This window comes from Frieseomelitta varia, unplaced genomic scaffold, assembly GCF_011392965.1.
Source record: "Frieseomelitta varia isolate USP_RPSP 00005682 unplaced genomic scaffold, Fvar_1.2 scaffold_795, whole genome shotgun sequence".
NCBI classification, from domain to species: Eukaryota; Metazoa; Arthropoda; class Insecta; order Hymenoptera; family Apidae; genus Frieseomelitta; species Frieseomelitta varia.
In genome coordinates this window covers 20,021-45,726 of record NW_025110584.1, presented here as the reverse complement: position 1 = coordinate 45,726, position 25,706 = coordinate 20,021, and the positions used below count along the sequence as shown (strand labels likewise).

General features: G+C 42.8%; 6 protein-coding genes across 12 annotated transcripts in view; 3 read left to right on the top strand and 3 right to left on the bottom strand.

The window, feature by feature from the left end:
• The window catches only part of LOC122536051 (putative uncharacterized protein DDB_G0282133), a 16,282-nt gene extending 6,496 nt beyond the window's left edge, over nt 1–9,786 (top strand). For both annotated transcript variants that reach the window (XM_043668084.1, XM_043668085.1), the window contains exons 2-9: nt 1,174–1,740; nt 1,972–2,574; nt 2,668–3,131; nt 4,092–4,778; nt 4,837–5,263; nt 5,370–6,334; nt 6,433–6,602; nt 6,687–9,786. In XM_043668084.1, the coding sequence (XP_043524019.1) occupies nt 1,588–1,740; nt 1,972–2,574; nt 2,668–3,131; nt 4,092–4,778; nt 4,837–5,263; nt 5,370–6,334; nt 6,433–6,602; nt 6,687–6,919 (3,702 nt within the window). In that variant the 5' untranslated portion in view covers nt 1,174–1,587 and the 3' untranslated portion in view covers nt 6,920–9,786. The remainder of the gene's footprint in view (nt 1–1,173; nt 1,741–1,971; nt 2,575–2,667; nt 3,132–4,091; nt 4,779–4,836; nt 5,264–5,369; nt 6,335–6,432; nt 6,603–6,686) is intronic.
• LOC122536067 (CXXC motif containing zinc binding protein) lies at nt 9,579–10,720 on the bottom strand. Of its 2 annotated transcripts, none has more exons than XM_043668118.1 (2): nt 10,479–10,720; nt 9,579–10,442 (listed from the first exon to the last, which is right to left on the bottom strand). In XM_043668118.1, the coding sequence occupies exon 2, from the start codon at nt 10,414–10,416 to the stop codon at nt 9,931–9,933; it is 486 nt and encodes a 161-aa protein (XP_043524053.1). In that variant the 5' UTR covers nt 10,417–10,442; nt 10,479–10,720; the 3' UTR covers nt 9,579–9,930. The 2 variants fall into 2 exon arrangements, with proteins under 2 accessions (XP_043524053.1, XP_043524051.1); XM_043668116.1 differs by having other exon boundaries at nt 9,579–10,555; nt 10,595–10,719.
• A 196-nt stretch (nt 10,721–10,916) lies between these two features.
• On the top strand, nt 10,917–16,009 carry LOC122536052 (nodal modulator 3). 2 transcript variants are annotated; one of them, XM_043668087.1, is made up of 14 exons: nt 10,917–11,080; nt 11,173–11,272; nt 11,402–11,530; nt 11,636–11,802; nt 11,875–12,028; nt 12,107–12,512; nt 12,599–12,875; nt 12,947–13,128; nt 13,342–13,786; nt 13,865–14,057; nt 14,137–14,282; nt 14,372–14,495; nt 14,568–14,930; nt 15,012–16,009. In XM_043668087.1, exons 1-14 carry the CDS (start codon nt 10,944–10,946, stop codon nt 15,717–15,719), a joined length of 3,531 nt encoding a protein of 1,176 aa, XP_043524022.1. In that variant the 5' UTR covers nt 10,917–10,943; the 3' UTR covers nt 15,720–16,009. The 2 variants fall into 2 exon arrangements, with proteins under 2 accessions (XP_043524022.1, XP_043524021.1); XM_043668086.1 differs by having other exon boundaries at nt 13,324–13,786.
• Nucleotides 16,010–16,037: 28 nt separating this feature from the next.
• On the bottom strand, nt 16,038–17,439 carry LOC122536066 (general odorant-binding protein 83a-like). The gene is made up of 5 exons (XM_043668115.1): nt 16,832–17,439; nt 16,683–16,758; nt 16,519–16,607; nt 16,318–16,420; nt 16,038–16,210 (listed from the first exon to the last, which is right to left on the bottom strand). The coding sequence occupies exons 1-5, from the start codon at nt 16,901–16,903 to the stop codon at nt 16,038–16,040; spliced, it is 513 nt and encodes a 170-aa protein (XP_043524050.1). The 5' UTR covers nt 16,904–17,439.
• A 116-nt stretch (nt 17,440–17,555) lies between these two features.
• LOC122536065 lies at nt 17,556–20,537 on the bottom strand. Of its 2 annotated transcripts, none has more exons than XM_043668114.1 (6): nt 20,077–20,537; nt 19,693–19,780; nt 19,564–19,616; nt 19,301–19,445; nt 18,996–19,060; nt 17,556–17,991 (listed from the first exon to the last, which is right to left on the bottom strand). In XM_043668114.1, the coding sequence occupies exons 1-6, from the start codon at nt 20,410–20,412 to the stop codon at nt 17,974–17,976; spliced, it is 705 nt and encodes a 234-aa protein (XP_043524049.1). In that variant the 5' UTR covers nt 20,413–20,537; the 3' UTR covers nt 17,556–17,973. The 2 variants fall into 2 exon arrangements, with proteins under 2 accessions (XP_043524049.1, XP_043524048.1); XM_043668113.1 differs by having other exon boundaries at nt 17,563–17,991; nt 19,289–19,445.
• Nucleotides 20,538–21,606: 1,069 nt separating this feature from the next.
• LOC122536054 (putative mediator of RNA polymerase II transcription subunit 26) lies at nt 21,607–25,561 on the top strand. Of its 3 annotated transcripts, none has more exons than XM_043668093.1 (8): nt 21,607–22,045; nt 22,129–22,561; nt 22,642–22,910; nt 22,992–23,409; nt 23,480–24,025; nt 24,114–24,364; nt 24,483–24,736; nt 24,844–25,561. In XM_043668093.1, the coding sequence occupies exons 2-8, from the start codon at nt 22,214–22,216 to the stop codon at nt 25,143–25,145; spliced, it is 2,388 nt and encodes a 795-aa protein (XP_043524028.1). In that variant the 5' UTR covers nt 21,607–22,045; nt 22,129–22,213; the 3' UTR covers nt 25,146–25,561. The 3 variants fall into 3 exon arrangements, with proteins under 3 accessions (XP_043524028.1, XP_043524029.1, XP_043524027.1); XM_043668094.1 differs by having other exon boundaries at nt 21,619–22,045; nt 23,528–24,025; nt 24,826–25,561; XM_043668092.1 differs by having other exon boundaries at nt 21,620–22,045; nt 24,826–25,561.
• The last annotated feature ends 145 nt before the right edge of the window (nt 25,562–25,706 follow it).

Genomic DNA, 25,706 nt, shown 5'->3' with positions numbered 1-25,706 from the left:
CTGTTAGTTTCCCATCAAGAGAAAAAGGTCCAATTAAAAATTTATCAATTATTCCTGCCCATACGTTTAAACTAAACTTGGTGTTGATGTCTTGGATGCACAATAACGTGTAGGTTTTCTTCATCCCAATTATGATTATTATGAAAAATTGAATATACCATCCCTGGTAAAACTAGCTTAGTAGAGTTTGCTCTGTTTATAAAATTCATTATATCTCATAAACGAAGGCAGATAGGACATATATTTATATGACTTTTTTTCATTATTTTACAATCAGCTCCCGAAGTGGGTCCTACAAGTTACGAAACATTCTGTATATATGTTTATATCTCAGATATAGAAAAAAATAGATACGTGATTCCATCAACTCGGAAAGAACAGAATCGAGTAACAAACAAGGTGGAAAGAAAAGTTTATCCGTGATTATCATAGATGAATTCTACACCTCCGATTTGATGGATAATACGTGTAAAGAACCTGCAGTAAAATTCATCTTAACCTTAAATTTCAAGTAAAAAATTTTTTTTTATTTTGCATTGTATCCTATTCAGGAAGGTAAAACTTTTCCAAGGAATCGTAGGTCGGAATTTGATGGTTCTCTTAGTTATTTAACATTGCTGACGCATGCGTGCCAACAGCGACTTTATGGTTTAGATATGGATTAGATTTCACTAACATTTGATTTATCACAGTTGTGGTTATCGCTGTGAGTCTAAATAATCAAATAATAAAACTAATTATTGTTCAAAATATAACATTATGTAATGTAGACATCCTCATGTCCAGAACCGTAAAGTCGCTGTTAGCACGCACACGTAGTGTTAAACGATTAAGAAACTTTTTTGCCATTTTTCAAGAGAATTATTAGGTTGCGACCTGTGGTAGAGTGCAATGCAAAAAAAAAAAAAAAACAAAAATTTGGAATTCATGGTCAAGATCAATTTTGCAACGGGTTCTTCTTTACACGTAATTCCATCAAATCGAAGGTGTAGAATTTATCTACAATAGCAAACTTTTCTTTCCACCTTATACAATGTGTTGGGAATTGGCAAAAGCTACTCACAATCGGTCATCTTGCCAATTTTGAAACTAACTTTTCAAGTGACGATGTGGCGGACGATCAAGGCGCCAAATCGAAACGACAGCTTCCTCTATCTCTTCTTTCAATTTCAGGTCGCACGTTGGCTCTCATCATCGGGGAACGGCGCGAGAAGAACGAGCAACGCGTCGCTTCTCCACGCTAATCGAACGAACGACACCGAAGCCAGAGATCGCCGCCAGCGAGGGACACTCGCGAACGTGAGCAACTCGGATCCGGCTCGGCTACCGCGTGCCTCTGACTGCTTTGCTCGCGCGATGGGCCCGTTTTCGTCACCGTTGCTGTCGTTGTCTTGGTCATCGTGGTCGTGGTCGTCGTCGTCGTCGTCGTCGTCATCGTCGATCTCGCCGCCGCCGTGATTGCGAGCGAACGCGGTCCGACGAGCTGAAACAAGGAACAGTTTTTTAGTTTCGAAGCTGCGAAATCCTCGGGCAGGCAGGCGGTCGCCCGAATTTTTGAACAAAGCGCCGCACCGTTGGCTGCGCATCATGTTTGGAACGAAATTGCGCACGTGGATGGAAGCACACATCGTGCGATCGAAAAAGAAGAAGGACCGAAAGGGGAAAGGAGAAAAGGGATTCGACTCTAATTCCAATTCTCCTCGGAATCACGGGTCCCACAGGTCTGCCGCGTTGCACCAAGTGAGTGTGCTGCACAAAGGAGGAAACGATGACGCGATGATGGAGGATCTTCACCTCCCTCCGTCGCGTGGATTCGTTTTCTTTTTTCTCCAACAGTTCAATTAGACGAGAGAGCCCTTTTCCTCCTTCTTCTGCTCCTTTTCCTCCTCTTTCGTCCCCAATGAACAGCTCCAAATAGAACAGTTACCGATTCTAGAATTCTGTACTCTAAATTCACCTCGATTCGCACAGGTTCATCCGGTAGATTCGCCATCGAGAAACGTGGACGAGATTCGATTACACGGCGAGGGTGGCAATCGATGCGGTGGTACAGCGACCGCGTCGTCGGGCACGTCCGCGGGAACGGGCAGCGTGAATCTCTCCTCACCGGAAAGCGCCTACAGTACCGGGTACTCGACGGACGGCACATCGCCAGGAACCAGCTATCCACCGGAATATTACATCAACATCAGGACCGGTACCCATTACTTTCAAAGTACCGCCAACGCCAATGCCAACGCCAACGCTGGCATAGCTGCGCTTATCGGTAACTATACTAACAACAACAATAACAATAACAACAACAACAAGAACAAGAACAACAACAGCAGCAGCAAATACAGCAACAATAACAGCAGCAACGCCAGACCGAAGAAAGCGATCGAACCGTCGGGTTTGTCGGTTGCCGCCGCTGCTTCTTTACTCTCTAGACGCGGCAGACATGGAAGGTTCGAGGATAATACCGAACCTTCCGTCTCTGGCTCTAGCAGCGCGTTCTCCTCGGCAACCATAACTATGAGCAACGAGTCGGCGAAAGACGTCGCTCGATCCAACAAATACGGGACCAGTAGCAAGGTACGTACGAGACTAGTTGCCAGAATCGTTCGTCTGCAAAGAAACCACCCGGTGTCGACTATCGTGTATGTGTGTGTCTCTTCTTCCTTTCAGGTGACGACGCGACGGACGTCGCAGAACGAGGCTATCCGCTTCGCCAAACAAATCGGCGGCGATCGTCTGCCGGACGAGGATCCCTCGACGCAGCGAACCTCGGTGCTGTTGAAGGAGAGGCGGGTCGGCTCCTTCTCCGCGGAGTCCTCGAGAAGTAATTTGACGGCGCCGCCGCCACCTTCCTCCATACCGCCGCCCTTGCTCTCACCGACTGTCCAATCGCCACGCGAACGCTCCCGGATTCGCACGAATCCGTGGCTGTCGGCGGCCAACTCCTCCGGCTCGAGCACCACCGGCGGCTTCAAGTCCAGACTGAACCTCGACGACAACGGCAGCGGCTCGGTCCTCAAGCTCGCAGAGTCGTCCGGGAGCGCGAGCGACGTCAACGCGAGCAGCAGCAGCGCGCGAGTGGGACGGGGCAGACGGGAGCTGAAACAGGAGAGCCTCAGTGCCGGAAGGAGTCCGTTAGTAGTATCTCAAATCTGTTACTGTCGTTAGAAAGAAAAGTGTCGGTAATTCCGGAAAAGATGGCATACGTGTACGAACAACGAGCGCGTAGAAAGAAAGAGAAAGCAAGAGAAGACTTCTAAATTACTAGCAGTAGTCAGTCATCTTATGAGCAAGAGAGCAGTAGAGCTGTGAGAAAATGAATCAAATGATAGCTTAATGTAACTTAGAACTATAGAAAGAACAGCACACGCAATAACAACTTCCTAAAGAGAATGGCCCAGGTAGGAAAGAGATGGTAGGAGACGAATAGTGGCAAGAAAGGGAAAAAGCATTTTGCAATAATGGTGCAAAGAGTGAAACCAAAGATGCTGTGCTGGAAAGATAAAGAACTATATTTATATATAAGAGCATTTTCATTTTGATATATATCACATGTTGTTCTATATGGCTTTTCCTTTGTTCTGTTTTTGTTTAGTTTAGTTTAGCAAAATAATTATGGGACGACTAACTTGGTTAAGTATTTTCATAGTTTAATTATTGCCAGAAGTAAGTTGAATGATTTAGTATTGTATTCACTATTTAGTATTAGCTTAATTATGTTTAACGAGAATGGGTGTAGAAAGTAATATGTATGGAGAATGAAAAAGAACGGAACCTTTGTAATCCAATTTGCTATCTTCCATCGTGACTCACCACCACTACCACGGTAGTGCCCAGTTAAGCGTCCGTTGTCAGGACCGAGAGTAGACGCTTAAAAGTGGATATATTTATGTATATTTCGAACAATGTTTACAGTTAGTTTTATCATTTGATTATCCAGACTCACACTGATGCTGCAACTGATGGCAAATCAAACGTCAGTGAAGCCTAATCCAAAAGTACAAAGCTTCATTTTTCAAAAGAAATATCCCCCTGTTATTACCACACTGTCGTCTTTTTTTTTTTTTTATCCAAGTCGGAACTTTTGCCCGCAGGATAAACCAAAACTGGAGAATAGCGTCCGGCATGGAGATCCGACCGAAGATAGCCTTGTCGGTGCAACGGCGCAACAGCAGCAGCAGTAACAGCAGCAGCAACAGCAACACCAACAGCGACAGCACCACCAACAGCAGCGGCGACAGCAACGAGGTTAGCAGCGCTGCCAGTAGCAACGGCAACCGGGACGAAAACAGAAACGGGAACGAGAACGAGAACGAGAACGAAAACGAAAACGAAAACGGAAACGGTTCGTCCGTCTCGTCCGTTACGCGGAGCGCCAGATCGTCCGAGGACGACATCACCCTGAACGAAATGATGGGCAAGTTCGACGAGAGTTACATTTACGAGAAAGAGACGGACATCTTGTCGGACAGTGATCCGACCGATTGCGAGGACTACATCGAGTCCCTGTCGGATCTGGACGGGCCCCGAGACGCTGGCGACGAGAACGATCCGCTCGACAACGACGACTTCGACTACATCGACAACGGCTCGTTTCTCGATCTCGCCGACAACCTCGACTGCTCCGGACGCTTTGCCAACACAGGCCACTGCACTTACTTCGCGTTTGCCGGCGAACTCGCTCGACGGAGCAGCAAGCTGCGAGAGTCGCTGATGAAACGGAGGAGCAGGGACGACGCGGCGGCCACAGCCACCACCACGACCACGGCGATGCTTCAAAGGTACGATAGAGAAAGGTGTGTTCCTCTTCCACTCTCTCGTTTTCTCTCGTTTTCGCAGAACGATCAGCACGAAAAATGGGCATACGACGAGGAAGCAGATGACGCGGCACAGGAAGCAACAAACGGATGAGAAACAGTCGAGCGAGAAACGGAAGAAACGATCCTCGCAGCGTAGAAAGTCGAATTTCAACAAACGCGATCTGAACGGTAGTCTGGCCGGAGTGGGCAGTTGCAGCAACGATTACAACGGTGGCGACGACGAAATAACGGCCAATTTGAATCGCGTGCTGGTCGAGAGGATGCTGCTGAAAAACTCGGGCTTCAATCAGGGTAGCAGAAGCGTCGGCGGTACACCGATCTGCCTGCGTCGCAAGAAACACGACGTGAACAAAAATTTGTCACCGTTGCGGTCGAACGACGAAAGATCGACCGCTGTCCGACTCGTTGCCGGTGATCCCGACATCGTCAAGAGGCGTTCCAACTCGGTACGCCCGTCGTAATCTAATTTCTACTTATTTTCACTTGTGTACCTTATTGTCACCGGTGCCATCTGTACCTGAGGTTGGTTCTTTTTCTTTCTTCGGTCCGCAGGTGAGCTACGTGAACGGAAACCTCGTCAGACGGCGGATAACCGCCACCGACAGCAACACCTACATGACAACGTTCGCTTCCGAGATCGCCCTGATCGAGGCCGACAAGGAAGCGGACAAAAAGTACCGAGAGCTGATTCTCGAGGCAGAGAACATTCTAGTGAACATGCAGAAGAACCAAGCCAGCCTGTCCGTCGTACCGTCGCCATCGCGAAAGTTACACAACGGACTGGCGAACAAGCGCGTCGAGCTCATCAAGAACACCGAGTTGAACATCGAGCTGGCCCTCTCCAGAAGTAGGAACTCCCAGCCAGAATTGCAGAGCGGCAGCATCAAGGATCTCGAGCACACCAGTCCCAAGAGGCAACAGTTTGTTCAACAACCTTGTTCCCCGATGAGGCGATTCGTCGAGCGAAACGCTTCCTCGCCGGTAGCCGGCGCAGCAGCAGCAGCAGCCACGTTTCAATCGGGTGGTTCGACCAAGTGCTGCGTCGACTCTCCTCTCGTCTCGAGAAGGGCGACGGCGATGGCGGCAATAACGAACCAGCAGCAGCACTCGCCGGACAGAAGCTTCCTTCTTCGTGCTCGGTCGAGAGCTTACGAGAATCAAGATTCCGACGATTACGACGGACGGCGAATAACTCCGACAGTGGCAACGTCGACCGCGTCGATCAACGCGCCATCGGCGGTGGCGATGTTCAATTGCAACGGTATCATCCTCGGTTCGAACGCGAACCGATGCAGCACCGCCCGTTCCCAAACCTCCACCTACCTCGTCGACGAGTCTTGCGCAACAGCCATCTCGTCGCGCAGAGATTCTCTCGCCGGGGTAAATCGGAAAGAATTTCGCGGCACGAGGTCATCGTCCAACGCTATTGTGACCAAGGAGGAGACGGTGACGTCAAGTTCCTCGGACTCGGAGGAAAGACTGGACGTTGGAAGACGAGCGCCGCTGATGACTTTCAGGTTAGCGTAACGATAATACTACCTTCTGCTTGGCACAGCCGCGTTCATCAGTTTCGTTACTAGCGTCAGATCGGCTTCTCTTTTCTTATCTTTGCCAGGTCGGTCGACATGGGTCCCATAAAAGAAGGGTCCTCCTACTGTCCGCAAAGCGAGCCGGTCAAGAGGAAAGTGTACGCAGGCAGCGCGACCTACGACAAGATACAAAAAACTTTAGGGGAGCACGTCGTTTTGAGAAACTCGGACGGGGACACCACCACTGACGATACCGGTAAGTCGAATTTTCGGTAAGACGAATCGTAAAATGTTTAAAAAAAGGCCAGTTTAAAAAAAAAGTATCGCTTTTTATCGATAGACGACTCGAGAAGATCCCTGAAAGAGAAAGTGGCCAAGCTGCGGCAAGAACGGCTGGCCGCAAACACGTGCGTAAATGCTCAAGACTCGCACGTGTTCCAACACCAGCTGACCCAGCTGCGGCGACAAATGCTGATGCAAACGATCGAAGGCCTGAAGCGAAGTCTCGAGGATCAGTCGGCAACTTTGAAGCAAACGTGCTTGGAACCGGTAATGACCGATCGATTGCCATGAATCGATCGCAACGTTTGAAAGAACCGACACTCCCTCCTCCTCGTAGAATCGGCTCGCGTTTGGCAAATCTCTGGCAGGTTACGTCGCTCTGGTAGGATCCACGATAATGACGACGACGACTATGACTACGACGACGACGATTCGCGTATAAAACGTCAATCGTGCGAGCGACGATCCAACTACACGTGCCACACGCGTTACACACTTTTTCTCCGTGTAACGTTCTACCGAATTATATAACATGTGATGCTCACGAAGCGTGTCGAGCTCTACCGTGAAACCACGATAATAATCGACGCGTTCTAGCCGAATTTCTATCTACCTAATCGTTTAGAAGGGAATCGATCTATTTTTCTGCCTGTTTACTAAACGGTAAGAGAATCAAAATTAAGGATACACACGTATTTTCTGGCGAGTGTTCTCGCATTTTTTGCTCGACGCTTTAAAACGATTACGCCGCCGCGGCTGTACGTGATTCCTTTGAACTCTTTTACGAACGATCGAGCCAAGTGAAACCGATGAATCTCTTCTTTTTTCTATTTGGTTTTGTTCGTCGTGGCTCGCGACATACTGTTAGAACGTACGACGGTCAAACAATCTTTTTTTTTTTTTTTTTTTTTTCATGTCTTTTGTTCCGTTTTCTATTTTTCTTTACAACAGCCAACAATCACAAACGACTCACGTACCTTCACGGGCCTACTCGCAGACTAATTCTCACGTCGACGGTACACGCCGTTATCCCAATTGTCTCTCTTACGTATACGTATGTTAACTCGTGATGTTCCTATTTATACTTCCGAAGGAAAGAAACTGTCAATGTAACAACGGACTAAGAGCAAAGTTGTCGTCGATTCTGTCGGTTCTGTCGGAAATAAACGTTTCCCCGTTAGTATACCAAAGATAATAATCTAGCACGGTAGTATAGAACAGTTTAGTTGATGATAGCATCATGTGCTATATTAGACGTTCGTAATATTAGCAAACTACTACTAGAATGTTTTTCTCTCAGTTTCGTAGAGAAATGATATTGCATCGCGTGGAGAAATCATCAAGAGATCTTCCAACATCGTCGGAATCGAATTCCTACCGTCAACGACGAGGCCTTTGTTTTTTTCTTCATTCTTAAGATTCTCTGCCTTCTCTCTCTCTCCCTCCCTATTTTGTCTTCTACATTTCTCTCTTTTTCTTTCTTTCTTTCTACCTTTCTTTCTCTTTCACTTTAACTCGACGTCGACGGTATTCCTCTGACGATCTAGTAGAGAAAAAAAAAAGTTTTTAGTCACGGTGATATTTTTGTGAGAATAGACTGATAGCGTTACCGATTACATATTATATCTTTAGGCTTAAGCGTTCGATTTCTTTGTGATTTATATATACATTTCGTTTTCTCTCTGGGAAAGAGACGATAATTCGTAATACGCACACGATATTTATGTTTGTGTTAGATATGCTAGAGACCATAGAAAAAGAAATGTTAGAAAACGCAATAGTAGTAGCAAAAACTAGTACGCTAGTTAGTTAGTCAGTTATCGACTATAATATGTCATAATATCGTTCTTTTTTTAATTCTCTCGCGTGATTTATTCCCCCATTTCGTTGGGAACTGTGATTGCAACTTACTTAGCCACTTTTAAAGCTGTCACCATAAAACGTGAAATGTTTGCTAGTTTCACGGCGAATCACGGTCAACTCAGGTCAATTTATTCATAACTTTTGTACCCAATACGTGATGTGTATATCTATACACTCATATGCATTGGCATATGTACGTACATGTATGTACAATTCTTCATTTGAGAAAGATTTAAATTTTTCTTTTTTACTCGAGTATAAATGTTTGTGGTTATCAATCGTCATCACTGTGACCACTATCACCATTGCTAACATCGCTATTATTATCCTTATTCTTATCATTACATTATCATTGTAACTACAAGTTTCTTACGTGGAAATTCGTTCAGTTCTGAATCAGCATAAACAAGATTTTAAAAGAATTTTCAAACTATCGTTGTTAAGTGCAGCAACTTAATGTATCGCTATTGCTATCGTCATCATCATCATCATCATCATCATCATTATATTGCTGTTATATTATTATTATTGTTTTTATGGTTTTCATTATTTTGCCTGCTTAAATTGACTGAAACATTCCGAAGGTACACACACTAAAGAACAAGTTCCAATTACCAGTCATAGTTGACTTGTCTCGTTCAGTCTTTTACGGCATAGTGATTGGTTACGAATAAAATTCTCAACCTTTCCCCTGCTAACGCGCAATGCTAGTCATCCAATTACTCGTGCAGGGCAACTTTCAACCAACTTGGAAGAGATATAAAATTATTGTTGCAAATCGCCTCTGTACTAAACCATTTACAAAATTAAATGGTCTTTTTTTATATGATTATGAATAAATTATATTACGTCGTTGGAAACGTGCATTCATTTATATTGGTTTTCTTTCCTATGTGGCGATTTTACGACGTAAAATTGATAACTACGATAGATCGAGTTACAGCCAAATAAACAGTCGTATAACCATCGAATATTTATCGCAATTTTGCATTCTAAACATGTACATCTACATATAACGTGTGTAGTTGCTTTTTTACGGTGAGTATGATATGCGTATACATGAACGTAGTGTAAATCATATTCCACATTTCCATTAGTAGTTCTTTATTACCTAGATTAGAAAATTACAAATTTCAAATCAAATAGATATATGTATATATATATATGTGTGTGTGTGTGTAGATACCTTTAAATACCTTATATATGTATTAACGCTTACGTACGCACAATGCCCGCGCAGATTATACATCTAGCTAGTATATGTACATTGAAACAGCTTAGTACTGGACAAGCAAGCAAAAAAGAAAGGAAAACCAAACGAAATAATCTTTCGCGTCCATCTTTGAAAAATTTACGTTGAATTCAGGTTACTTCTACGTTTTCGTCGAATATTCCATCACGCGTGCGGTGACACACTGCAGCAAAAACTTAAAAATTTGTTACTTAACTCTCTCAAACTTGTGCTCGATTTCGTAAATCCCAACAGGTTCTTTAATCTTATCGCAATAGTCGGCCCATTCTCCGTCGCTTAAATCTACGTCAGTGAACTCCTTCCCGCCGTTTATCGTTTTAGCGATCCATCCCTCTCTTGCCGAGAAATCGTTAGGCTCGAGACCTCGACAATCAAATATCGCTATCGTCTGAAACTTGTTCTGATCGTTCGTGAGAAACGATTTGACGGAATCCTCCAAGATGGTCGTGGAATTTTCGCGGGAACAGAGTTTGCACTTGCTCGCGAAGTGACTCACTGCGTTCCCCCTTTGAGCTGGAATGGACTCGCTCAATGACACGTAATTCCATTTCTCCGATGTTTCGCCACAGTTGCAGCAAGTAAACTTCAGATACCATCTGAACTCTCTTCCCGACGGTTTCAGTTCTTCGATATTTTCCAACGTAGCTTTCACTTGTAATGCTATTTTTACCATTCTGGCAAGATTTCTTTTTCTCTTTTCCTCTTTTACACGGCAAATTCTCACGTTCCTCGGGTACAACGTTTTTACGTTAAATACAGATTGAGGTTATGTTACAAACAAACGACTCGTAAACGCATAAACGATACTCTTCCTGAAATTAACAACACGTTGATACTTTCGCGCAAATTACGTCGTTTCTTGTTACGATCAATTCTGAGTAATCCTGAAGGACCACTTTTAAACCATCTATCGTATCGCAGACGTATCATAAACAGTCGAGCAAAGCAAAATTTGAATGGCGCAGCGTGTGTGCGCATGAGTACAATACCTGTTGATAATGTAGAAAATGATTTAGCAAATATTCTACAGTTTCAGTTTTTCATCTACATACAATCATACATTTGAAAGATACGAACCGATACTTTGGTAATGGTGTGATACAAAATTGTTGTGCTGTGAACACGTTGTTCGTGTTCTTGGCTATCTTATATATATATATATATATATATATATATGAGTAGCGGACAAGAGAAACAAGCATGAAACGAACAGCTCGTCTTTTTGCAGTTTGCTTTTACATTCTAGCCACGTACTCGAAGGCTGAAGATATTTTAGGTTGTGGCGGATTTTTGAAAAGTCATGCTGATATCGATTTTGCTAAAGTACAAATAAAATTGTGAGTAATTCGATTGAGTTCGATTCCTGGCCTGAGAAGAATATCACTCGCAAGTGACAATAAATAACAACTTCAACTTTTAATCTATTTAGATACACGAAAGCTGGTAGTCTTAAGGATTCTACAGAGTGTGCACCTAACAATGGATATTATTTCCTTCCTTTATATGACAAGGGAGAATATGTTTTGAAGGTAAGACAGAATAATGCAGCAAAGCCTCATGACACTTTGTTTAGTACATTTTATTCAACTAAATACAGCTAAAGTTAAATGTAATTTTGAATATCACTTTTATGTTTTAACGTATGTGTATTCATTTAGGTAGATCCACCTAGAGGATGGAGTTTTGAACCTACAGAAATCTTGTTGTTTGTAGATGGAACTATAGATGCCTGCAGTCAGGGCAAAGACATTAACTTTACCTTTAAAGGTTTTGGTATCACAGGAAAGGTAAACTATCTATTGGAAATTGTACATTTAATACAAAGTTCAAGGTGTTGGAGCAATAAAAATCATTCTATTGTAAGTAACATTGTTAAAAGATATAATATTTAGGTTACCAGTTTAGGATTGGATTCTGGCCCTAAAGGTGTTACAGTGTCACTATACAAAGAAAGCAATGAACAAGTTCCTGTTGGTACAACCATCACAACGGAAGGTGGAATATTTTATTTCACTCCAATACAACCTGGACAATATGTACTTGTTGCATCTCATCCCACGTGAGTGTCAGTCATCAAATTTGATTTTATTACGTCATAAGACCTGCAACATTGCGTTTTTCTATATTACAGATGGATGTTAAAAACAAATACTGTGAAAGTAATTGTACAAGAAGGCAATACCGAACTTCCTGATGGTAGTTTAGTAATTTATGGCTATGACGTGAGCGGTCGAGTTACCAGCGAAGAAGAAGCAGTTAGCGGCGTAACATTTGTATTATTTGGCGTAAGAGTTCCCTTTGTTTCAAATATTTTCACACGTGTTACAAAAGTGAAATCTAATGCATCTGTTGCGTTTGCGTAGAACGGTGTAGCTAGAAATTGTGCAACAACACCCATAAGCAAAGATCTCGAGTCTAAAAAGCCACTTTGTCACGTTGTGTCGGACAAAAGTGGTAAATTCGTGTTTCCAAGTTTATCACCTGGCGAATATAAACTTGTGCCGTATTATGCCGGTGCACAAACTAAATTTGACGTTCAACCGCCTGAGTTGTCGTTCAAAGTGAATCACAGCAGCATTGTGCTACGTCAAGGATTCAAAGTTACCGGTTTCACGGTAAATGGCATCGTTCGTGTTGCCAATGACGGAGATCCTTTGCCAGGAGCAAAAGTTTTACTTTCCCAGAAGCAAGTCGCCATTACGGATGAACACGGAAAATATGTATTGGATAACATGAAAGCCGGTCAATATACCCTCAAAGCTGAAAGCGGTACGTCAAATTTGTTTGATTTGTTCTCCTTAAAATGCAAATTCCATTTCATTCACTTTGCGTTTTACTTTTTTTATGATGCACAGAAAATTTAATGTTCGATGACAAGTTAGTCAAGATTTCACCCAGCTCTCCGGAACTTCCCGTTTTGATACCAGCAGCGTATAAAGTTTGCGGCAAAGTTATTTTATCGATAAAAGGAGGTTTAGACTATCGGAAAGTTTCTATCCAGAATACAGCTGCTACGTTTAGTAAAGAAATCGAGACAGATGCAAAAACAGGCGAATTTTGTATCTATCTGAATCCTGATACGTATCAATTAAGCGTTATCGTTAGCGCCGAAGAAAGAGCAAAAGGTTTACAGTAAGTTTCTTATTGTTTGCTTCTTATTTTTATTCAATTTCATCGTTTTTCGACGATTGGTACGTTTTCAGATTTTTCCCATTGCAACAAACCATCTACGTGTCGTCCCAACCGATACGCAACATTAACTTCCTGCAATTGAAAGCTACATTAACTGGGACGGTAATATGTTTACCAGAAACCGATTGCAGTCAGGCATCCGTAACATTGAAAATGCTGGACGATGTGATAATAAAAACGATTCAAGCAAAAGGTTAGATTTTACTTTGCCTTATAGCTTCTTGAATTCCTCTGTTTTCGAAATACTGCGACAATGAGCACGCGTGAAGAATAAAAGAAAAAAGATTTGTTTCACATTTACTACAAAATAATCAATTTAAACGCATTCTCATTGTCGCGGTTATACCGTGTAACTGATCCATTTGATACTACCGTTTTTTCTGTAAAGTTTTCTTTAATCACGCAGGCGGCCAATACCAATTTACGGACGTATTACCTGGTCACTACGAGATACTAATTGACAACGATGTTTTTTGTTGGGTGAATCCCAGTTACAGAATTTCTGTAACCTCAGAACGATCTGAATTACCGCCGTTCAAGCAAAGTGGATTTTCCGTTACCTTCATATCTTCTCACGACACTACGGTCGAATATTTGAAAGCAAACGAATTGAACAAGCTAACGTTGAACAAAGGAAGTACAAAGCATTGCGTACTCGAGCCTGGAGTCTACACATTCACGCCAAAAAGTTGTCACGTTTACGAGAAATCATCTTTCACTTGGGACACCAATACCGTGTCGCCTATTTTGTTGCATTCTACGGAACACAGCCACGCTGGGAACATTTTAACTCGATCCGCGTTGGATGAAATTAAAGTAAAAATCGAAAATGCGGCAGGTGACGTTACAATGTAAGCGAACACGTACCATACTTCCTTATATTTATTATATTACTCTGCGTTAATGTTTGCATCGTTTCTACTACATAGTCTTGGTCCATTGAAATCAACGCGTGACGAAGACATGTACAAATACAAATTCGAATTTAAGGCAAAGACAGACAACGTTTACACCATAACACCGCTATCGAATATTCTTCTATTTAGTCCGACATCTCTAAAAGTGTTAGGTGTGAACGACTGTCAAGACGACATTGCTACGTTTGTGGGTGATCTGGGAAAGGTGAGTGCCGTAACGCGTAATTGCTCAAAATTTGCTCAAACATGATCACTACATGTAACGATGTGGCGTATATTCACAGATAATTGCTGGTAGAATTAATCCACCATTGGAAGGAGTTACCGTGCAAATATTTGGCAACGAGAAAACGGAACCTATACACACTCTGATCACGCAGAAAGATGGAACGTACAATGTCGGACCTTTGGATGGGAAAGTAGAATACAGGTATCCACGCGTCACCCCTTATCGTTTTCTTTTCTATTCGTTCCATACGTATGTAATCTCTGTTTCTTTTTTTTTTTTTTATTTATCAGTGTTACTGCGGAAAAAGAGGGATTTGTGATCACAGGACCCGATTCCAATGGAGTGTTTGTGGCTCATAAATTAGCCGAAATCATTGTACAGGTGTCCGATCAGGCTGATAACGTGTCTCTGCAGGTACGTACGAGTATCGAATAGTATGAATTGACAATGAGAGAAAGTAGTCGATTAAAGTTAATGATTATATAGGGTGTCTTGCTGTCACTGTCTGGAGGACAAAGTTATCGAAAGAACAGCATTACCGGTGAGGAGGGGAAATTAGTATTCAATTCTTTATCCCCTGGCGAGTATTATTTGAGACCGATGATGAAGGAATACCGTTTCGATCCGCCATCGAAAATGATCAAAGTCGTGGAAGGTGCCACGGTGAAGATAAATTTATTTGGGAAAAGAGTGGCGTTTAGCGCATACGGTTCCGTGACATCGTTAAACGGCGAGCCTGAAGCCGGTTTGCTAGTCGAAGTTCAAGGGCAAGGGGACTGTGATAATCTTCAAGAGGAAGCAACCACGGAGGAGAACGGTAGCTTTCGAATCCGTGGACTTCAACCAACGGTAAGTTCGAACTCTTTGTCTGTCAATTTTTTTTTCTCTTTTCGTTCTCTAATCTCGATTCGTTCTTTTATATTCGTGCAGTGTACCTACGAGTTCCGTCTGAAATCGAACGCCGAGGCTAATGTGCATATTCAACGCACCAGCCCTGTCTCGACGACGGTGCAAACTTCGTCGGACATTCGAGGTCTCCGATTGGTCGCGTTTCACCCGATATCGCGCACCGACGTTTCCGTACACGTCGTGTCCATGCAGCCGGAGCACTACCGCACGTTGAAGGTGAAACTATGCCGGGAAGATACGCCCGATTCACCGATACACACGTCGAAATTAGAGACGCAGCAACTGAGTAAGATTGGCAGCGCCTACAACGCTGGTTTCCTCATGCATTTGCCTCCGTTGCAGGCAGACGGTAAAAAGTATTTCGTGCAGCTGGAATCCTCATTGTCTCACACGTTGCACAAGTATAAAACAATACCGTTCTACTTTGAGGCGAACTCGTCGTTCAAGTACGTAAAATTGACGTTCAACGCGGAACGAAAGATCGACCACAGCGATATGAATCAAACGTCCATAGTCGCGTTACCTTTCATCATGTTTGTCACGGTCGCGTTTTTCAATCGGGAGAAACTGTGGTCGTGGTTGAGCACCTTGATCGAAAAGTGGTCGAAACCGGTGCCGATCTCGAGAACTCCGGTACAAGCTGTCCCTATCGATCCGAGAGCGGACGACATTATAGTCGAGCAAATAATGAACATCAACAAAAGGAAAACCAAGCCACGTAAGACGTAATTTTTTTTTTTTTTTTTTATCATTTTACGATATAGTCAACATCGTGGCAATTAATAGGTAATTAATTCAATACGATTCGGCGCGATCGATTGATCGATTGATCGATCTCGTCGCGTTTTATATTATGTATACTTTACGTACAATTGTGGCGCGACCTAACTTTAGCGAATATCGTTTTACTCGCCGTGCTCACGAAGAAGAAGTGTTCATTGTTGCGTTTTGTGAAGCGTACGTCACTTTCATGGATAACTATATTTTTATTAAATATAATATAGTATAATTTTACCTGATGACGTTCGTCCGAATGATTCACGACGATTACGGAGCAATATATGCCTGGAAAACGGAAGAAGAAAACGTTCTTTTGTGAAAAGACAATCTCTGCATTCTATTCGTAAAAAAACAGTAATGTTTCATTCGACTTACCCAGGGATTGACGTTGTACATGCATTTCATGAACATGAACGATTTCTCGCATTTATTCTCTGAATCTAAAAATGATTGAAACGGTGCGAATGATTTTCTAAAAACGTCTGATTGGGGAGAGCAACGAAACACGCGGCGTCAGTCGGTATAATTTAATCGACGGAATACTTACCGATATGCTTGCAACTGTCGACCATTTCGTTGCCTATCTCCTTGTAAACGTCTGGAATCGCTTTCTTCAGTATGTTGTACTTTATTTTGCCATCCTTGTCCATCTATATTACGTGCAAAACGACAATACTCCTTTATATACAGTGTATACAGAAAACGCGACGTGTGGATTGAATGCGAAGCGCCAACGATCGGACTTTACCATGTGGAATTTTTCAAAGACGCACTTAAAGTAACATTTCAGGCTCTCTTCTTCGGGGAATATTCCGAACTCTGTATCTTCGATCGTCTCTGCGAAAGAAAGTCGTTAGATTAAAAAAAAACGATCTACGAAAAGTTAGGTGGCCGCGTTCTTCATTGGCTCACCAAGGTTCGTTTTAGTCTCGTCCATACACTTTTTCCTAAATTTCGTCAGCATTGCCCTAATGTCGTCGATGTCCATCTTGTTTGTAGAATATCATCGATTAGTAATAAATTTACGCGAGAGATCGGACATATTCAGATCCAATGCTTACCCCTCCGTGAACGAAAACGAGTTGCAGCGATAGAGAACAAATCAAGATCACGAAAATTCCCGCGGATCTCATCGTTCTGGCGAGTTTGCTATCGTCGATGAGAGAAGTGAAAAGAAAGATTCGATCGCCTACGAAAATACTAGCCGACTGTATATCGATTGCCACCGATTTCCAGTATTTATAGACGTTTTACACCTTGGTCGGCAACCAATAATCAACCAATTATACTGGCATAATTTTCAAACCCCGGCGCAATTCGATCTTACGCGGCAAATAAACGCCAGGGACCGCCTCTTCCTTGATCGGCCGATTTTCTCTAATGACAACTTTTAAGGCCCATAAGGAGAAGTTAAACGCCAACGAAAACACGAAGTTGACGTAAATACAGCCCTGTAAACGTAAATTGCGACAAACGGGCAATTATCGAGCTCGATAGCCGGACAACAAAATACAGAGTAACGCAAAATTAACGCTCGAACATATTCCCCCCAAACGACTCTAATTACAACGGACTTCCTCTTGTTTCGACGAATGTATCAAGATCGAGCGAAGCAAACGCGTATCTCGCTTCCGATATGAGGGAGACGCGGCGAGAACGATGTGCTTCGAGCACTGCGTTGGATGTTTGTTTGATCCGAAATAGAAAATTGGATCAACATGTACATGTATGGTGTGTATATATATATATATATATATATATATATATATATATATATATATATATATGTATATTCGAACGAAGCGTACTTCGTTCGCAAGCCTCCTTCCATTTCTATCACGCGCATTTAATCGCGACCTCAATTGACAATTGGATCGTCCGAGCATCGGAAGTGACGATCAACTGGACCGTTTGAAGGATCGTACAAGTTTCTCATGTCGTTGTTCCCGATGCCTTCGAGAGAAAAAACGTGAACAGACACAAGAGGATAGAAGTATACTACATGTTACATCGAAATGGTCGATGCTAGGAAACGGTAAGACAAAAGTAACGTGAAAGGCCAGTGTCCTGAATGTTTCTTTTTTATTAACCAGTTTCGTACAGAGTGCGGTCTATGTTTGAACGGGTACGATTCCGTTACATGATAAAGCGAGACACGGTCCAACCCCAGCTTCGTCTCATCTTCGATTCAAATGAAACTCGGTTAAAATAGATAGTACGTCTGAAACACAGGTGAAAGAGGTCAGCAACATTAGAATGACAAGGGTCAGTCCCCGGGATAGTTCGGCCAATGTTAATTAATCTTTGCACTCGACTTTTCCCCCCTGTAAGGGGACATCATACTTAAATTTAGCCAACAGCCAAAAATATAAAATTTCTTATGTATAACGACGTAACAAGAATAATAAAATTTCAAAAGATAATTTGGCCAATGTTAATATTTTATTAATCTTTGCACTTAACTGTCCCCCTGCAAGGGGACATCATACTTAAATTTAGCCAACAGCCAAAATTATAAAATTTCTTATCTATAACGATGTAACAAGAATAATAAAATTTCAAAAGATAGTTTAACCAATGTTAATATTTTATTAATCTTTGCATTTAACTGTCCCACTGCAAGGGGACATCATACTTAAATTTAGCCAACAGCCAAAATTATAAAATTTCTTATGTATAACGACGTAATAAGAATGATAAAATTTCAAAAGATAGTTTGGCCAATGTTAATATTTTATTAATCTTTGCACTTAACTGTCCTCCTGCAAGGGGACATCATACTTAAATTTAGCCAACAGCCAAAATTATAAAATTTCTTATGTATAACGACGTAACAAGAATGATAAAATTTCAAAAGATAGTTTGGCCAATGTTAATATTTTATTAATCTTTGCACTTAACTGTCCCCCTGCAAGGGGACATCATACTTAAATTTAGCCAACAGTTAAAATTATAAAATTTCTTATGTATAACGACGTAACAAGAATAATAAAATTTCAAAAGATAGTTTGGCCAATGTTAATATTTTATTAATCTTTGCACTTAACTGTCCCCCTGCAAAGGGACATCATACTTAAATGTAGCCAACAGCCAAAATTAAAAATTTCTTACGTATAACAGGAACAATAAAATTTCAAAAGAAAAAAGTTTCTCATAATGGTGATCAAACTATCCCGGACTTACCCTAGATATAACTGTCGTTCGATATAAATGAGAATTACTCACCCGCGGAGATAATTCCGCGTAACATTTATTGAACCTGTACGCGTACTCGCAATTGTCACCTTTAGCTAAAACAACGATCGATTAACGACTGAAATGAAACGTGCTCGGTTCGGATTAATCGTGTGCTGTCGAATTGAAACTTATAGATGAGATGTAGCTGTTGTTCTTTCATGTGACAGGTGGTTTTTAGAAGAAATAAACGGAAAAGGAGGGGGGGGGGGAGCGCAAAGAGATTTCGAAAACGCTCGATCGAACCGTCAGAAAGGAAAATATAGAATATAGAATATAGATACCCAAATATTTACCGATCCCCTTGCACTCGCTGATCGCTTTCTGGACCTCCGCTCTGTAAGCTGGTATTCTTTGGAAAAACGTGAGCATGCCGTTCAAACTGAGTTCCCTCTTGTCATCGACCAGACCGAATTGTTCCCACAGACAGTACATGTAACACTGCGGAAACAAACAGACCATGTTCTTTTTACCCGGCGAGACTGCGAAACGCGACAGAGTGCAAGACGAGAGACGAACTTATTATTTGTTGATATTAATATTACCAATGCATCATTACCTTCAGTTGACGCGTTTCGGGCCACTGACCATTCCTCACCGCCTCTATGTCCACTAGAAAAACAAAACAACAACAGCGATACGTTTGCCGATTACCCATACGATTTTTTTCCGATCTCGACGATTCTACCTGTCGCTACTCCCGTTTGCGTCTGGCAAGCATTCACCACACTAGCCGCTGTTGCGATCATTTCGTCCGAGACGAAACTTGGTCGCGTCTATGGAACATATTTCTCTTATTTGTCGATCACCACGAGCTCGAGTCAGGTCGAAATAATTATCTAATTACTAATCTGCGTCCGTTTTCTCTTTCCCTCTTTCCCTTTCTCTTCTTGCTTACATACACCCTCGGCGAAGGCGCGATGGACGCGCGGTCGCAGTGGCGATCGCGCGCGCATCGCTCTTCCCATTTCTTTCGAATTTCACATGCGAGAGAACAGACTAAACTGCTCCGACGCAACGAGCCGGAAAGAGGATTAGAATGAGAAACTCGGAATACATAGCACGTACGTACCCCGCAGCGAACAATTGGCAACCAAATCCAGCAGACGATCAACAAGCTCAGCAACACCGAGTAATTCATGATTCGCATCTGATGTCGGAACGACGTGCGTACGCGAGTCGAAGTGAAATTGAAAGTTGGATTGATTTCCACTGAACGAGTAGCAGACGTAGTAGATGTGTGACGCGTGAGATCCGAAGGGCGAGAAACGTTCGATAGGACGTGCGATATTGTACAGTGACAATTGATGTTGTACAATTGATGTTGTCGGCGAGCGCGAGGGCGCGACTGAACATCTACGCGCCCGGTGACGACCGATCGACCCATCAAGGGGGAAATCTCTCCCATGTCGCCACCTTCGCTGCGAAATTTAGTTCATACCGTCCGCTCGTTCGATTCTATCCTCCCGTTCCATCGACAGATCTCCTGCCTTTGCCCAGATCATTTCCCCTCCGATCATCGATTGCTATTGATCGCGTGCCCGGTGATCTTCTGTCCTTCGAAACCTTCGGATTTAGATTGAGCCGCCTCTTGGGTCGAAAGGCACGCGGGTGAACGAACCTTTTCACTCGACATATATAGGCCAGAGTGTACGCATAAACGCAGATTTGATTGGCGGATATTACCATTTTGCGATCTGACCCTACGTAATTTCTCTTATCTCCAACACTTACATCCAACCGATTCAAATGCCTCGTTTCGTTCCCATTCATCCTCGTCGTTTACAAATTGCAAAGGAACGAGGCTCATTCACAAGCAAACGCGTCGAACGAGAACCAATTATCAACAAGGAAAACGCATCGTTCATTCAACGCTCCTCCCTTCTCCCGTTGTGAAAATTTCCTTCCCCGATATTATCACTCCTCCTTAACGGCAACAATGAAATTGGAATTGCAAAGATCCGATTTCGTTCTTCAAGTACAGCGTGCACGCGTATCTCGGACATCGGGACAGGAGAGGAGTAGTTTCGTGAAATATTCGCGCCAAAATAACGTGCATCTAACATGTCTACCCAAGGCGCGAATCGTGCGCCGAGTAACACACCGGGGGAAGCAACTCGTGGGTCAATACAATTCCGGCGAAGATTGGCGAGTACACCCGAGCGAAGCCTGCGTTGAACGTCAGTTGCCTTTGAAAATTATTGACCAACGTTCGGCTCGTTCGAATACACGCAAGTCGCAACAAGGACCGGTACATGCGTACGTACACGCGTGCAGTATATATCACACACATCGTCGGTCGTCGAAACAACGAGGTCGTTCCACGAAATTCGTTAACAATGATTTGTTAACTCGACTCGCCCGGCGAAATGTCGCGTTTGTCGCGCGATCAATTTTCTCATTTGACATAACCTTTTCAACGAGCGTCGTACGTACCTTTCCCGCTGCCCGCGAATGCGTGCTCCAATCAGCTGACTTAGTATTGACTTGGAATAAGCACGCACCTCTCTTGCACGCAAAATGACGCGCAGATTTAATTAAATTTGAGAAGGAACAGACCGATTCCGTTCGATCGAGAATTTCTCGGACAGATGAGATTCTGTCGATTTTGCACGAATGAGACGGATTCGAACGGGCTATCGACGGTCGATGACACACACGGTACAGTCCGACCGAATTAATATTGACGACACGCTCGCACGCTCGTGGCAGTTGACGTGAAAATGAACGTCTGGAAGTTTCAGTAGCGAACACCTAGCGAGCTCGGCTATGTCGCATTTCAAGCGTTTCCGCGTGATGAGCGAGCTCTCGAACGGCGATGCTTCGACAGATTTCCGATCGCCGAGGATAAAACGGGGACGAACGAACCTCGACAGACTGTACAGCTGAAGTTGTATTGACCACAGCGAGTTTTCGTCGAGCCAACTGCCTTTCGTCGGCCGAAACCAGGTACACAACGGGCATCGAGAGTGAAAGTACAAAGTGTCGTTGATGTTCTGCGACAACGAGCCGACAACTTCGAACGGAGGAAGATAATTGAGGTAAGTTTCGTCGGCCGAAGTCGAATTCGTTGAACGTTGCAGTTGCACGCGGTCGACGCCAACGCATCTCGATCCGTTTCCAGCACGAGATACGATGCCGAAGACGAGGAAGAAACAATGCCTCCTGAAACGCGTAGCGGAGCTTCGTAGCGGAGCTTCGGCCACGAAATGCGACTGATACGATGCGGAGGTACACGAAATCGGGAGATCGCGCGACAAACGGGAAGGATATACCGCAGGAGCCTAATTAAAATTTTGAAAAACTCTCTGACCGAGCACTGCCATTGTCACGTGATCCCATCCAATTCTTACGTCACTTTTCGCGTGAAGTTTAAAATTTCTCGCGACACCGTCGTCACGTTGTCCTACTGGGGTGAAAACAATTCGGCAACTCGAGGCAAAATGGGAAAAACGAGAGGAGTGCACGAAACAACGCCGGAATTAAGAAATCGAATGGTGGGAATGTACGAAGCTGGCCTGGGCCTGCGAGAAATCGCAGCCGCTGTGAATTGCTCGGTAAGTAATTTTCAAATGCTGTCTGTTACTTTTGATCTTGCACGATTGCACAGATCGTTCATCGTGCTTCATCGTTTCAGCAACGCACAGTAAAGAGATGGTTGAACAGATTCGACAAGGAAGGCACGGTAGAAACTCGGGAACGATGCGGACGTAAGAGGGCCACGACGGCTGAACAAGATGAGGCAATTGTACGACTAGCCACGCAGACACCGATAACAGCAGCAAAAGCTGTACTTCCAGCTTTGGGGCTTACCTGCTCCGTCGACACTATACGCGAGAGATTGCACAAAGCTGGAATTCACAATTGGAGCCCCTCGCGAAAGTACATGCAAAGAATCCCACTTGGGTTAGTTCTTCGATTAGTTGTAGCTACATTTTTTTAAACGCAAATATCTTATTCCCTTTTCGTTTGCCATTCCGTTCGCAGCGAGACAGATGGTGTTGCTATACAGCAACCTGTATGGAGACCTACTGGAACGCAATTAGGGAAAAAAAAGTCTTCCAAAGAATCGAGTAGGAATGAAAAGAATGCCGCTGTAACTAAAAAGAGAAATCCATTGAGGAAAATTAGAGCCAAAGATGTGTACGTTGGAGATGGTGCACCGATAGAAAGTGTAAAGTCCTCTAACGAGCAGCAGGAATTTATGTATCAGCCACAGAATCATTCGCAGTCCCAAGTTAATGAGATACAAACGCCACCTCAACCTTCTTTGCATCCCCAAACAGAATTTGGCGATACCTTGAGTTTAACTCAGGAAACACAACCTATTTATCAACATCCTGGTCTGAATATCTCTCAGAATTGGCCTCTAGACTTAGTGCAAGGAAGTCATCATTTTTCGCAGGTTTGTACGACTTATACGTCTTTGTGTATACGTTCGTTCCATACTTCATTTTTATTTTCCTAAATCTTAGGGTCAACCAAATTCAATATCTCACGAACAAGTAGTTTCCTCTCAACAGCTTCAAGAGTTGCACGCGCAACAAGAACAGCATCACATACAACAAATACCACAAACAATCGCAGATCAGGCTCATAATCTTGATCAACAACAAGGGCAACTTCAAGCAGAAATTCAACAGCAGCAGCAGCAACAGCAACAGCAGCAACAACAACAACAACAGCAGCAGCAGCAGCAGCAACAGCAACAGCAACAGCAGCAACATCGTGATCACTTACATTCTCAATTAGCTGGCCCACAAACCAGTACAAATTTAACTTCTGATAATTCTAATACTCGTGGTCCTCGAGATAATAATCAGTCTTCTAGCATAGAAACTAATCAGAGTAAAGATTCATCGAAAGAAGGTAGTGCGAAAAATGAAGTACGCAGAAAGAAAAAAAAGGGCGGAAAAGCAAAAGGGACATTGGAAACCAGTGTTGAAATTCGAAATCGTATGATTGGCATGTCCGAAGCCGGTTTATCCACATTGTCTATCGCACTTGCAATCGACAGATCGGTAAGAAGAAACATGTTCGTCTTGATGGATTCAAATAATTAAAACCATCTCGAGGGTAGCCGTATACGCAATGCTCGTTATTAAATAGGAACGTACCGTTAAAAGATGGTTAGAACGTTGGCATAAAGAAGGCAACGTACAAACTAAGGAAAGAAAGGGTCGTCGACGAATCACTACTAAAGAACAAGACGAAGCCATTGTTGCTATGGCTACTCAGCAACCGCTAACTGCAGCTAAACACGTTGCGCCTGCCTTGGGTTTAAAATGTAGTGTTGATACAATCAGGGAAAGGCTTCATAAAGCCGGTATACATAGTTGGAAGCTTGGAAAGAAACAGGGGTTAGTATATTAATAGAAAAAGAAAAAAAAAGGAAAAAAGAACAAACGAAAGATTATTCTTTATATTATACTGACTATATATTTATTCGTATCAAGCAATAGTCGACTATTTTTATAGAGAAGGAAATGCTGTGCATACTGTACACCTTTGGCAACCCAGTGGCAATCGGCCGAACAAACCAAAATTACCGGGCGAGAGGAAGAAAAAATCAAGCAGTAATAAAAAACGCGATCAAGCATCAAACCATACGCAGAAACGATTATCTACTAGAAAAAGGAAAACCGAGTCGGCTTCGGTAAAGATGGTTTCACCATCTGCAAACGTAATATCGGAACAAACCACCACTTTATCATTCCATAATCCTGGAACAAGTAAGGTCAACATATCTCAACGTAATATCATAATGTATTATATTTCGTGTGATCGAAATTAATTGATGATTTTAAAAACCACTTCTTAGTGGCAAACTATGTTTCAGGTTCGAATATAATACAACCTATTCACAATATTCCCGCACCTCCTCCTACAATTGTTCAATCTCAATCGCATCCGCCAGCAGGACCTCCACCTCCGCCGGCACCTCAATCGATACAACCAATCAGTTCTATGATGCAACAAAGGCCCGATTGTCGGTTAGCACCAACAATTGTTGCACCTGTATCGGGCCAAGGAAATACCGGAGTTGCCTATCCATCGTGTATGATTGGAAGTAACAGTCATACAGGACACATGGAACAACCAGATCCTTTAAATTATGAACCATACATTTGGAGTTTCTAATCATCAAGTACACAAATAATTCATTAAATCATAAACTTCTAAGTCACTCTTACGACGTTCGAGCTCTCAAGATTTTTTATCACATCTTACGACATTCGAGTCGAAAAACCTGAAATCATCATATTAGGATTGCGTTTATACTATTTATAATAACGACATAGAGCTAATTCGTCGAGCAAGTAAGTCGCTTTCGTGAGGTATTTCAATATTTCTACGATTGCTAAAATCGAAAATAAATTTTGTTGCTCTGTGACAATTGAAACAGTAGGTCCAATTTTAATCAAAAATGTAATTGATTTTTAATGTAACTTTATACTTGCATGCGTTAACTCATTAGAAGTAATTAATTTAATTGTTAATCGATATCGAACAGAATACAAAATATTTTATGAAAATATTTAATTATTTTTCTTCTATTATGTCTTCTACTTATGGAATTATAAATATAATACCGCAAGATACCGATGAAACATTCACTTTCAACACGTAGCAAAATAATTGACATCCATCCTTTAGGTATAAAATAAGTTGACATAAATTTATACGTTGGACGCGAGTGTT